Consider the following 13,885-nt stretch of genomic DNA (forward strand, 5'->3'; position numbering starts at 1 on the left):
CCTTTCTTGAATGTTTACTTATAGTTAAATGTTTGAAGATTATTTTAATGGGTACAAGTAAAAGTCATGAATCATAGCTTTGCAGGTAGTTTGAGTCAGATAGCCCCCCACCCCTTACCCCAGTTCTTAGCATGTAGTAGGTTCATTTTTATCATTTATAAAACCATGTCAGCTTTAGTCTATTATCATTAGTACATGTGCTTGAATTTCTTTTCCTAGAAATGGTTTGAATTACTGCCGATCTATCCCAAATTGTCATTTTTATTTCCCCCTTGTCTGAAAATCTATTTTTGCCAGATATCTAACTGGGATTAGGTTGTAGTTTTTAAGGTAGTTCATCAAAAGCAGCAGGTTGTAGGAAGAAAGACCCTTGACAATTGTCCATTATTACTACATTGCCTAATTCTTCTTCTACTTCCTTTTTTTTTTTTTTTTTTTGCTGAGTAAGATTAGCCTGAGCTAATATCTGTGCCAATCTCCCTCCGTTTTTTATATGTGGGTTGCCACCACAGCATAGCTGATGAGTGGTGTAAGTCCACACCAGGGATCCGAACCCACGAACTGAGGCCACTGAAGTAGAACGTGCTAAACTCAACCACTAGGCCACAGGGCTGGCCCCACCTTGTTCTTTTGTACCATGTTTGCTTTTGTGGTTTATTTGTTTGCTAAGGTAGCCTTAACAAAGTACCACACGCTAGGTGGCTTAAACAACAAAAACTTACTGTCTCACAGTTATGGAGGCTAGATGTCTGAGACCATGGTGTTGGCTGGTTGAGTCCTGCCGAGGGCTGTGAGGAAGTCTGTTCTGTGCGTCTCAGCTAGCTTCTAGTGGTTTACTGACATCTTTGGTGTTCCTTGACTTAAAGAACCATCACCTGATCTTTGCCCTTCATCTCCACATGGCATTCTCCCGTGTGTATATCTTTGTCCATGTTGCTCCCTTTTTTTAAGGACAGTCATGTTGGAGTAGGGGGTCCCCCTACTCCACTATGACCTCATCTTAACTAATTATGTCTGCAAAGACCTATTTCCAAATAAGGTCACATTATGAAGGATCAGGGTTGGAACTTCAGTATATGAATTTTGTAGGGACACAGTTCGACTCATAACACCTGCCTCTGCACATAGAGCTCCTTCTGTCTGGAGCATTCTTGCCTCTCTAATAACCTCCCCCCTTTTTGCCTGGTTGGACTCTAGTTATTTATTCATTATATGTACTGAGTGCTTTCTGTCGGCCAGGGCCTCTTCTATGCACAGGGAATACAACAATGATCAAGGCAGGAAAGACTCCCTGCTTTTAAGAGCTCCCTTCTAGTGTGGATAATAGGCAATAAACTAGTGTGTAAGATACATAGATGGTGGTAAGTGCTGTGGAGAAATGTAAAGCAGGGTGGGGATAAGAATTACTGAAGGGATAATCACTATTTTAAATAGTGATTAGCAAAGACCATCACCTTGAAACAGATGGTGACAATTGAGCAAAGACTAAAGGGATGAGGGAGTAAGACATACTACACCTGGGAGAAGAGCTTCTTAGGCAGAAGGAACAAGCGCAGACGTCCTGAAGCAAGAGCACACATGATGTGTTCTAGGAACAGCAAGGAAGCTAGCCCTAACCCTAGCCCTAGCCCTGGCCCTAGCCCTAACCCTAACCCTCACCCTAGTCCTAACCCTAACTCTCACCTAGCTGGTGTGGCTGGATCCCAGTGTAGGGGGCAGAGTAGTGGGAGATAAGGCCAGAGAGCTTAAATAGGAGGCTATTGCTATATTTCAGGTAAGAGATGCTGGATTCAGTTTGGATGTTACTTCCTTGTAGAGTTTTTCCATAGGGCCCCTTCTGAGTGCTCCAAGAGCACAGAGCATTTCCTCTTACAGTGTCTGTTGTACCACATACCTGTTCCCTTGCCTGTGCTGTCTGCCTGTTCGCTCAGGGCAGGGACCAGGTTTATTAACATTTGGTTATTTGGCGCATTCTAGCACTTCAGAGAGACACTCAGTGAATTATTAACTAATTTCAAATCTTACAGAAAGTTCTTGTAATCCTTGCATAGTTTAATCTGTTTGTAACCATTTTCTTTCTGTTTGTGTTATTTTTTACATAGGCTGTTAAAAATGAAGTGAATGTTCCCTGTTTGAAAAATTTTGTGGAGATGCTTTATCAGACTACTTTTGAACTGAGCTCCAGAAAGAAGCATTCATTGGTATTGAGAAACATTTCAAACCTTTACATATTCAATTAGGAGTTTAGTAATTGATTTATGAATTCAATGGAGATTTAAGATAACTGTAAAACTTGAAATTATAAAATATCCAAAGTATAATATGAGGGCAAATTTTGTATATTTTCTCCTGCTCTTTTTAAAACTTTCTATTCTTAATTTTTTTAGCTCTGCATTTGATAGGTTATTCAGACTTCATTCTAGGCATTTACCTGTCTTGACAGGTGCTTTAAACTGTATATTATAATATGGGAAAGGTGAATGTACTCTTACACTAAACCATAAATTCCTTGATTTTACATGATAATAAATTGCATTCTGAAGCATCAGATTATTTAGGAGCCATTGTCTGTCTGATTACATTGTTTCTATTCAGTGACTTAAGGCATTTCTTTCCACGGAACCGCTAATTTCATGTAACTTTGAAGGATTTTTCTGTAAATTTTTAGTTTCAGAAAGCGGAAACTTCACTGCCAGTCTGTCGTCTCATCCCAGGGCCTATGTTCATAACCACTGCTTGAGAAAGTAATGAGTCTGGGGAGAAATAATAGCACATTTTAACTCAGGGAATTGTTACTGGTCAAGGAATTGTTTTTATGGAAAATTTGCCCTTTACCATTCTTTGTTAGATTGCTCCATGAGATCCTCTTTCTTATTTCAAATGGGAAAACTGCATAAAAGAATTTTTCTGTGTTTAGGAGAATAAAAGAAATATAATTTACGAGTCTAGTGCTTTTCCATGAAAAATGTTAATTCTCTTTTCCCTGTTTCCTATAGGCTTTGTATCCACTAATTACCTGCCTTTTATGTGTCAGTCAGAAACAGTTTTTTTTAAATAACTGGCATATTTTCCTACAGAACTGTTTGTCGCATTTAAAGGTAAGATGTAATCTCATTTATGACATGTAAATACTGATTGTAATATATTCACTGATGCATATACATTGAACAGTATATAATAAAACTTTCATTACTATTGGTACATTTGAAAAGAAATACTTTGCCACATATTTTATACATACTTCATTCCTTCTATAGGGAATCATGTATAGACATGAATGACCTTTTGATTGAAAATTTAGTTTGTCTTATTGAATGCAAAATTGTACATTTTTTAATGATTGTTTTTTATATTATCTTAGATCTAGCACTATTTGTTAATAAATTCCTTTAGAATTAATTAATTGTTAATTAATCCTACAAAACTTTCCATATACATATTTTGTGTTTTGTTTTGACAAAATTCAGTAATGTTGGCTCAAGTCTGAATAATATGAAAAAAGCCTTGATAGTAGAATATCACTAAAGGTACATTTAATGTAAGTATGCCCGGACAAATCTACACGTGTGATACTGGATCCACGTGGATGTAAAAGCTCCTGAAATGATTCTGACTTGAATCAAGGGATAATTGTTCTAACGCTGTTTGGCACATCCATGTCTGGTCTCTCTTAGTATTGAAAACAAAACTGAGATGGAAGGGTCATTTTCTTCCCAGGATGCTCTGCTACAAGGTCTACAGAATCTTCTTTCCTTCTGTGGATAGGAGCACAGTTAATGTCTGACACAGAACATGGGAATATTTCTCATCTGCGTGTCATGTGAATGCTTGATTTGAATACTGGTTTTGATATATAGACGAATATATTTGAAAATCTCTTACAAGTTATAGAAACGTGGTAGACATGACATTTCATTTCCTGTTACTCCTCCAAGTTAGGATTAAGACTGAGAACCTTATACTTTGAAGATCGTGAAAGCAAGGCACAGATAGATTAAATGATTGTCTCTGGCCCTACAGCTCATTGTGTTATTGTGAGAAATAGATCTGGCTCTTTCCCACTATAGGAATGATCCATTGGACAACATTATCCTATATATATCTTTTTCATGATTTTATGTATCCTTTTCAAAAATGCCTTCATTTCTTAGTAAGGTATATATTAAAAAAAATCTAAGTCTTTGAAAAACATTTTTGGCTATTTTCTTCCTAGAAATGCGTTGATATTATTCATGTTTGGATGAGAATTGATATATTCTCTTTACTTTATTTATGAAAATTCCCGGGACCAAATCAAGCGGACTAAACTCTTTATGTCATGCAACCAGAAAATGTTTTATTTAATTAATTACATTATACTGTTTTCTGTCCTTCCTTTGATAATTGATCATTTTCTGGGTAGTAGGATTTTTCATGCTTTGAATAGAATATTTTAAGGAATGCATTTAAGTGTTTTCTGGAAGGTTGCTTTGTTTCACGACAATTCATACTTTTCTGTTGCTTGTTGGAATTCTTTTATATATATATATACGTTTCCACCTAACATATTTGCAATTCTTTCGCAGTACCTTAACTTTTTTTTTTTTTTTGTCTTAAGGCTTTCATTTAAAATGCTCTGTTTTCTTCGAACCCTTACCTCCTGTTAAATATTTCTGGCATATTGTCCATTTTCATTAATGGCTATGTCAATCTGCCAGTCTAAAGGAGATAAGAGCCCCTTAGCATGAGTATTTGGAATATAGTTGTCTTGGCCATTAACCCTTAACTTACATTAAGGCTCTATTCAGCAGAAATTTTATGAATTGGCTCCTGTTTCTTGAGTTTTAGATACTGTGGCTCTGCTGCAGAGTTGAGGTAAGGATTTGAGCATTCAGGGGAAAACTGTGCTAGTTATCTGTTATAATAGGTATAATTTATTTGTTTTATATGTAGGAAAAATTGGTCCAAGATAAAGGCCTTACCTAAATTTATTTTGTTTTGAGATTCAAGTAATCTCTTGATTTGAAAAAAAATCTGTAACAGCTTTCCATTTATCAAAACTACTGCTTCTTAAAACTGATTTTTATTAATATTAACTATATGCTAGATTCTCTAAATACAGTATCTCATTTAATTCTATCTGTAACGGAGGCTGAGAGAAGATAAATAAGTAACCCATGTTAGGGAACCAAAAAGTGATAGAGATAGGATTTACAACTAGGTCCATGTAGTTCCATATGCTTTGCTCTTTCTGGTCCACCATGTTACCTTTTAATGTACTATGAGAAATGTCGTACTGAATATTTTAAGAAAATATTTTGGCTATAATTCTGGGATATTAAGGCATTATCCTCTAGAGTCATAAGAATAAATATGATAACATTTTCAAGGCATTTTAAGATATTGTGCAATTTTTTAAAGATTACCATACTAGTTTTTGAAGTTGGTGACCATGAAAAATGGGCTCTAGTCCTATAGGCCCATAAACAGCATGAGAGAGCATCAGTTTATTTTCACAGAAAATGTGAAATCTGTTATTTTTGTCCCAAACAGAATTTGGTAGTTTCCCATTCCCCTATCTTTATATCAATTGAGGTCATAATGTAAAAAATGATTTTAAAGTTTCTAAAGAAAATTAGAGAGAGGGAGAGAATAATAATAAGAGTAGATATCATGTAGAAACAATTTGAAGATTTTTTTCTGCAGTGTATGCTTATTTTCTTTTAAAAATTTAAACTTGTTTGAACTCAAATGCAGTGCTTTGAGAGGAAAAATTAGGTAGTTAAAAATTTTAACTGTTTTCTCTTAGTTTGATTATTAAGATGTGTACCGTGATGCCCAAATTATAGGATTTTTTTTTCTTAGTGTTTCTAGCCACCATCTTGGAAATTTCAAATTTCTTCTAAATAGAGACCTTGGTGAGGAGCTGTCTTGTTTTGTGCTTATTTTCATCTAACATGCATGTGCTGCATCTCATGTTTATGTTTGCTGTCTCACATTGCTTTATTTAGATGCCATCTAACAACAGTATCAGAAAACAAATAGAAACACTCCAGGTGAGTTGTGTTGATGTTACAAAGTAAAATATCGCTTTATCTCCTTTAAGTGTGGCCTTTTTTTTCTTTACCCATTGTTGCATTGCATGTCTAATGTATTTATTCAAACCTGCTTTTCATATTGTAAAAGAAGAGTAGCACACAGCGGGAACATTCCACAGGCTTAATAGTAATGTGACCCCAAGAAGATGAATTTAAGAGAGAGAAATGATAATGGATGTTGATTCTTCACCAGAGTCCTCAATTTTAAAATATTCTATTTAATTTATATTAGCTGTTATAAATGAGAGTTTTAAAAACATTTCCAATGAAATTAAGGAGACAGTAGCTTAGATTTTGAATATGATTTTGATGTATGACTTTTTAAAACTTCTATCCTTTTGGTTTGGGTTTTAAGCAAATCACTTTGTTTTTGGTTCACAGTAGAAAAATGGGGAAGAAACATTAAAATGATTGCTGCCAAAGAGCATATTTGACATATCAAAACTTTATTGTATATTAATACTATTGGATTTTAATTTATATAACAATCTGATTATGCAAATTAGACCAAAATTGTAACTAGGGAATTATCTGTCTCTGTTTAAGGCTCAGATCAATTTAGGATGTTTTTATTATTCAGACATGTATAGCAGCATTGTAGTGACTGAATAGACAATTAATAATTGATTTTTATCACTTTTCATCTTGTTTTGGCATTGTTCAGTATAAAGTAAGTCTGCTTTGTAAACATAGTAGTCCATCTTGGAAAGCTTGAAAATTAAGGTTTTTTTTTTTTTTCATGCCAGGTACCTCAGCACTTAAATTTTACATCATTAACCATTTATATGAAAATAGTTTTTATGTGGAATTGGACTTAAATATTTCAATATACAATTTATTATATCTTAATTGGTATTGATCATATTTTGAATATATATTACTTGGAGTATACATAAAACTAATTGAACTTATATTTTGATATCTGATATCTTGAACTAAATGATAGGGAAGAAAATACTAGAAAAAACTTGGTTGTTATTAGTAGCATACATACACTATATGATACTTTATATGTTACTTAGTTCCATTAGTAAGAAATTAACAGAGAACGACTTGGGGAGTGTTGTTAAGATTTGGCATCATTATGGATCTGGTGGGAGGGATTGATATTCAGACTCTGACCAGCAGAGTAATTGACATTCCATTCTTAATTTTATCAAATCTTCGTATAGATAGATGTACAAAATAATATATTCTAGAGGTTGTTTCTTTTTATTTGAAACATCCTCAGTTGTTATCTTTTTGCATTGCTTTTAATCTTACAGAGTAGATGTCCATTATTCTGTATCTTAAGAAAACATAAAATAGAATGACTAAATTACTTAGTATTTTAAAATTACCTTTTGTCAGTTGCTATATAATAGTCATTTAACAATTGTTATTTAACAATATAGAATAATTGTTTAACAATAAGAAATCCTCCAAACCAAATTAAATCAATGCTAATTTATAGCAATCAATGCATCCTACAGCCAATTAACAAATGCATAAAGGGTTTCTCCTAATAAAAGGTGATTATTAGGTGCATTTTCAAAACTCACAATTTAATCTCATTACATGACTCTGGTCATTTGAGAACTTCACTTTTTGTTATAGCTAGTGTGAAGAAAAAATTTGCTGATAAAATTGTGATTGAAATGGAATACTTTTCTGATCCTAAATAATAATAATCTAAATAATAATGTTTTCATTCTAAATAAAAATTAAAGGTCTAACACTTAACATTTGTTGAGCATTTAGCATGTGCCAGGCAGTGTTCCAAGTGCTTTTCACATAATAACTTCCTTAATGTGTGAGGTAGGTACCATTTCATCTCCCTTTTACAGATGAGGAAATTGTGTCACCAGTGATATATAACAGTGCCCAAGGATGGGGGTTGGCCAGTCATTCCTAATTTCAGAGTCCATGCTCTTCACCCACTATCCCATATTCCCTCTTGTAAGGATAATCACTCAATATTTTGCTTTATTTCACAAATACATATATCTTTAGTAACATTTGGTGTTCTAAATTTTACTGTGTATGGGCTGCAGTGAATTCCAAAGGAGTAATCCTTCCCTCATTCTACCAGTGTTGTGTGAACCGTTTGCCATCAAGTAAGTTGATGTGTGTGTAATTTAGGAATTATTAGAAATGATAATATAAGTCTGATATTTTACTGTTTCATTTTGAGAGTATCAGGAATGGCTCAGAATTTTTATCTATGGTTACTTTTGAGCTATCTGTACTTACTGTATGCCGAATATATATATATATATGCATATACATATATATTTAAACCTGTTTTAGATTGAATCCAAAATGGGGGATGGGTGAGGGCTTTTAAGTTTTGACAGAGAATGCATTTGATCTTAAGTGATTGCAAGTAATTAAAGAAATAAGTTTATTTTTATTCTCTTTTGTTTTTAAACAGAATAAAGATCCTAAAATGTCTCGAGTTGCACTGGAATCTTTGTATAGATTGTTGTGGGTTTATGTAATTAGAATAAAATGTGAAAGCAACACTGTAACTCAAAGGTGAGTGCCTTTGTATTAAAGTGTATTTAAAATAAAATAAAATCTTGGTAAAAAAAAATCACATGATTGGAATTTTAGTGAACATTATAATTACCTTGAGGGAGGAGTATGAATTCTCTTGACCTATTATGCAGAGTAAGAAGAATGGTTTGCTGTTCATTTCATTGCCTTATTATGACTAAATCTTTTTTTTCTTATAGTCGTCTTATGAGCATAGTGTCAGCACTTTTTCCAAAAGGTTCACGTAGTGTGGTTCCTCGTGACACACCTCTCAATATATTTGTGAAGATTATTCAGTTCATTGCTCAGGTGAGTGCTTCACCTCATGACACATATACACATGAAGTTACAAGAGTACTCTACTGTAGTAACTTGGAGTTTTAAAACTTGTTACACATCTAAAAGCATGATAACAAAACATTTATTAATATTGAATAGTGAAAATAAAAGTATGCTTTAAAAAGTAAGAAATAAAAGATGCTAGGGCCAGCCCTGTGGCTGAGTGGTTAAGTTCTCGCGCTCCACTTTGGCTACCCGGGATTTCTCCGGTTTGGATCCTGGCCACCGACCTGGCACCATTCGTCAGGCCATGCTGAGGCACCACCCCATATAGCACAACCAGAAGGACCTACAACTAGACTATGTACTGGGAGTCTTTGGGAAGAGGAAGAAGAAAAGGAAAGCAAAAAAGAAGAAGAAGATTGGCAAGAGATGTTAGCTCAGGTGCCAATCTTTGGAAAAAAAAGATGCTATTAATTTTTTGTGACGATATAAATTTAAATCATTAAGCTACACACTTGGAGGAGGAAAGGAGACCCACAAGTGGAAGCACTTAATTTAGGAAAGGTCAAGAAAGTGTCTCTGATCCTAGTGTTAGTTCATTTACTAATTACCTCCTGAGTATCTCGAAAGATTTTTGGAAAATTATTCTCATAGTCCGCATTAATCTAGGTTCTTAGGTACAGATACTGGAATCCACTGTAGCTAGTTGAACCCAAAGGGATCTTTTAAGGAATATAGATAGTTCATAGAATCACTAATAGGACTAATTTGAATGATTAACAGGAAATTGCAGAATTGGGCTGTCAAGGAAGCTTCTGCCTCTGCCACAATCAAAAAGCTGCCAAATTAGGAAGTCGCTACAGGTGCTTCAGCATCGTTCTCCTGCCATGATCCCCATCAGTAAAACCTTCCTTCCTCCCTCCTCCTCTTCCTCATGTACCCCTGTTCCCAAAGATTCGCATGAGTAGGGTCTAAATACCATTTGGCAGGGTCTAAATCACATCCTGCAGCCTACTGTTATAAGGAATCCCAGGAAATACCATTTTAGCTTCCTAGCCTCTGCAGTAAAGGAAGGTGTATTACAAGGGCGTTAAATGGGTGTTGAGTGAGCAAATCCAAGCTTTTGGTCACATTCCCTTTTGGGACACGAGCCCTGGAGAAACATAGGTAGGGTTATCTTCTCAATTTAGGAAAATAATTTGATTCCAGAATATTCATTGCATTCTCTCTGAACTAAAACTGTAACAATTTAGATTATCCATAATGTAATTAATTTGGACAGTGAATAGGAATATTTAAATAAAATTAATGTATCTGTTTACTGGAGCACAAACCTAACGATAATTACTTATGTGTCAATAAGATGAATGAAAGCAAATTGTGCTTTAGATCTACTGTTCAGAAAACTTTTGCCATTAAGATGTCTCTCTTCCCCCTTTTTTTCTCTGGGAACTTACTGACTCCCTTGGGTTTAATCACCTCACACGAATACTGCGCCAGAACTATAAAACTCCTCTCAAACATCAGTTAATCTTATCAGTTATTTTTATTTATTTATTTATTTTTTGTCTTAGAGGTTTCCTTCCTGGAGCCCTGTTCTTTCTGTCCCAGTATGAACTCACTGCTCGCTAAGTCTGCTGCAGAGCTATTGTCTTGGGACTTCCTGTCATCATCATTCTGGGAATTCCTTCACTTAGATTTTTTATTGTTATTATTGAGTTCATAATAGTTTACATCATTGTGAAATTTCACTTGTACCTTATTCCTTGTCTGTCACCACCTAAGTGCTCCCCTTCACCCCCTGTGCCCACCCTCCAGCCCCCTTCCCCTGGTAACCACTGAACTGTTTTCTTTGTCCATGTATTTGTTTATATTCTGCATATGAGTGAAATCATCTGGTGTTTGTCTTTCTCAGTCTGGCTTATTTCGCTTAGCATAATTCCCTCCAGGTCCATCCATGTTGTTGCAAATAGGATGATTTTTGTCTTTTATTCTGAGTGAGCAGTTAGAACTTGGGCACTTGGCTTGCTTTCATGTCTTGGCTATTGTGAATAGTGCTGTAATGAGCATAGGGGTGCATACGTTACTATGGATTGTTGATTTCAAGTTGTTTATGTAGATAGCCAGTAGTGGGATGGCTGGATCGTATGGTAGTTCTATTTTTAGTTTTTTGAGGAATTCCATACTGTTTTCCATAGTGGCTGCACCAGTTTGCATTCCCACCGTCGGTGTATGAGGGTTCCCTTTTATCCATGCCCTCTCTAACATTTGTTATTTTTAGTGTTAGTGATTATAGCCATTTTAACAGGTGTAAGGTGGTTTCTTAGTGTGGTTTTGATTTGCATTTCCCTGATGATTATCCTTCTTAGATTTTGACTATGACTTTGGTGAATGAGTATTTAAAATTTTTGTCCTATTGGTTGGGGTATTAAATACATCATTTGATAATTAAATAATATATTTATAATCATATTTTTAAATCTTAATTCATTTGTATTTTTCTTCTGTCAGACTAGGTTTATGAACTTCTTATGGGTACAGACCTGTGTTGTTGCCATTATAAGTGCAATTTTTAACATGATATCTAACGTATAATAGTAATGAATTATAAGGATTTATTGTTTTCTTTTTCTAGGAACGTTTGGATTTTGCAATGAAAGAAATAATATTTGATCTTCTCAGTGTTGGAAAATCTGCTAAAACTTTCACCATTAATCCAGAGGTAGAAAAATTATAATGTAGTAATGTGCTATCTTATACAATTTTTTTGTTTTATTTTTTTTTTTTAGAGCACAGTTTCTGGAATCAGAACTCTTAGGCTCAAATCCCTAGTTAGAAGCTTTACTTGTAACTACAAGTGTGATCTGGGACAAGTTATTTAACCTTTCTGATGGCTGGCTGAATGGTTTATTGTAGTCTTAAGCATGGTAGAAGACAATTGAGAGAGGAAGTTTTCAGAGTTGTGGAAGTTGTAACATGAGCTCAGGTTTCTTTCACTTCAAATGACTTATATTTAAGATATTCTTTAGGGGCTGGCCCTGTGGCCAAGTGGTTAAGTTCGCGCGCTCCGCTGCAGGCAGCCCAGTGTTTCATTGGTTTGAATCCTGGGCGCGGACATGGCACTGCTCATCAAACCACGCTGAGGCAGCGTCCCGCATGCCACAACTAGAAGGACCCACGACGAAGAATATACAACTATGTACTGGGGGGCTTTGGGAAGAAAAAGGAAAAAATAAAATCTTTAAAAAAAAAAAAGATATTCTTTAATAAATACTGATACAACACTTATTGAGCACCTAAAGTGTGTTGGGCGCTGTTTTAGGTGTTAGAGACAAAACAGACAAAAATCCTTTTCCCCAGATGGAGCTTACAATAAAAAAACAGACCAAAAAAAAAAAAATGTTATTTCCTACTTTTACAGCCTTGTTATTCACTAGTGAACTCTAATTCGCTCTGTAGATGTTAAATTGAGATTGTTTACAAATATTTTGCAGGAGCCAGCCCTGTGGCCAAGTGGTTAATTTTCTGCTCTGCTTTGGCACCCAGGGTTTTGCTGATTTAGATCCTGGGCGTGGACGTGTCACTGCTCATCAGGTCTTGCTGAGGTGGCATCCCACATAGCATAACCACAGGCACTGACAACTAGAATATACAACTATGTACTGGGGGGCTTTGGGGAGGAGAAGACGAAGAAGAAAAAAAAATATTTTGCAAACTAACTAGCACAATCTAACAACATACGAGAATATAAGAAGGCAAAATAAGGTTATCCTTTTTCTTATTTCTTTTAAATTACTATCCTGGTCCTTCTCGTAATCAAATCCTAAGATATGTATTTATGTAATTCACAAATGGATTAGAAAGCTATTGAAGCTTTTCATTTGTAGGATTTTAAAGATCAGTCAGTAATTGTTTCCAGATTTTTAAAGTGAGCAGACGTGAGTGTTTTTATAGATGACATACTTAACATGCTTTTCAGCAAGAAAAATTACATAACGAAAGACATTTTCTTGAACATCCATTTTCAAAAATATTCTCTGTATTGAACAAGTTTATTTCTGACAATGTTTTCTCCTCGCTGAAGCTGTCATACTAGGAATAGAAAAAGCGTCAGCTCTGCTCTTTTGTTGTTGTTACTCATTTAGGCTTACTTTATTAGGATTATCTCCAATCTGTATTTTCTTTTCAGGAATCTTTTTAAGCTTATGAGAGTTAGTTTAGTTAAAGCCAGATAAATTATCCATTAATCCATTTAATCAAATACTTGTAAATTGCAACACTGAAAGAATGAGTAAGTGCGGGCACCTCTGTGAACCCCAGTGCATTGTGGAGCTGTCCATCTCCCTCCAGGATGTCTTCTCTGACTATGTATTGTGACCATCTGATATTTAGACCAAGGGAGGGCACCATTACTGTGTCATATATAAAGATGAGTAAAGCTTAAAACCTTAATCTTATTTAGGTAACAAAAAATACATAAATAAAAGTTTTACTTTCTCTCTGTATTCCAGTGAACTATCTTGCACACCCACTGGGATGCACATACCCATTTTAGAGATCACCGGTGTAGGTCAGTGATAACGGCAGCTTGGGCTGAAATAGCATGGTACAGATGGAGAGAAGATCATTTACTGAGAAAAGAAACATTGAGAAGGGATTAAGTTTGAGGGGAAAGTGCATTTGGTGTGAGCGTATCTAATCTGGGGTATCTTTTTGACATTCAAGTAGAGATGTCAAATGAGTCTGAGAGTCCGAGTTCAGAGAAGTGAGGCTTAAAATTAGTGGGTGATCTGGTCCTGGTGGTAAATGAAGCCACGTATACACATGAAATTACTTCAGGAGAGAATACATAATGATAGGAGAAGGCAGCCTAGGACCTTGTCTTGAAGCAGTGTAGCATTGAACATCCAGATAAAGAAGGCTAAACCTGAAACGTGGGCAGAGATGACGCAGCCAGCAGTGGCATGGACATATCGAAGGAAGGGAGTGTTTCAGGAAAGAAGGAATAC

The 13,885-nt window shown here is 35.1% G+C and overlaps 1 protein-coding gene across 15 annotated transcripts in view; it reads left to right on the plus strand.

Annotated features, from left to right (window-relative positions):
- FRYL (FRY like transcription coactivator) overlaps positions 1-13,885 on the plus strand; it is a 245,305-nt gene that overhangs the window by 140,119 nt on the left and 91,301 nt on the right. For 8 of the 15 annotated variants that reach the window (XM_070262483.1, XM_070262486.1, XM_070262485.1 and 5 more), the window contains 5 exons: positions 2,103-2,201; positions 2,997-3,098; positions 8,491-8,594; positions 8,795-8,903; positions 11,512-11,598. In XM_070262483.1, the coding sequence (XP_070118584.1) occupies positions 2,103-2,201; positions 2,997-3,098; positions 8,491-8,594; positions 8,795-8,903; positions 11,512-11,598 (501 nt within the window). Of the gene's footprint in view, positions 1-2,102; positions 2,202-2,996; positions 3,099-5,990; positions 6,036-8,490; positions 8,595-8,794; positions 8,904-11,511; positions 11,599-13,885 lie in introns of all 15 variants that reach the window. The other 7 variants (XM_023638124.2, XM_070262481.1, XM_070262480.1 and 4 more) reach the window with 1 other exon arrangement.

Source organism: Equus caballus, chromosome 3 (assembly GCF_041296265.1).
Source record: "Equus caballus isolate H_3958 breed thoroughbred chromosome 3, TB-T2T, whole genome shotgun sequence".
Lineage (NCBI taxonomy): Eukaryota > Metazoa > Chordata > Mammalia > Perissodactyla > Equidae > Equus > Equus caballus.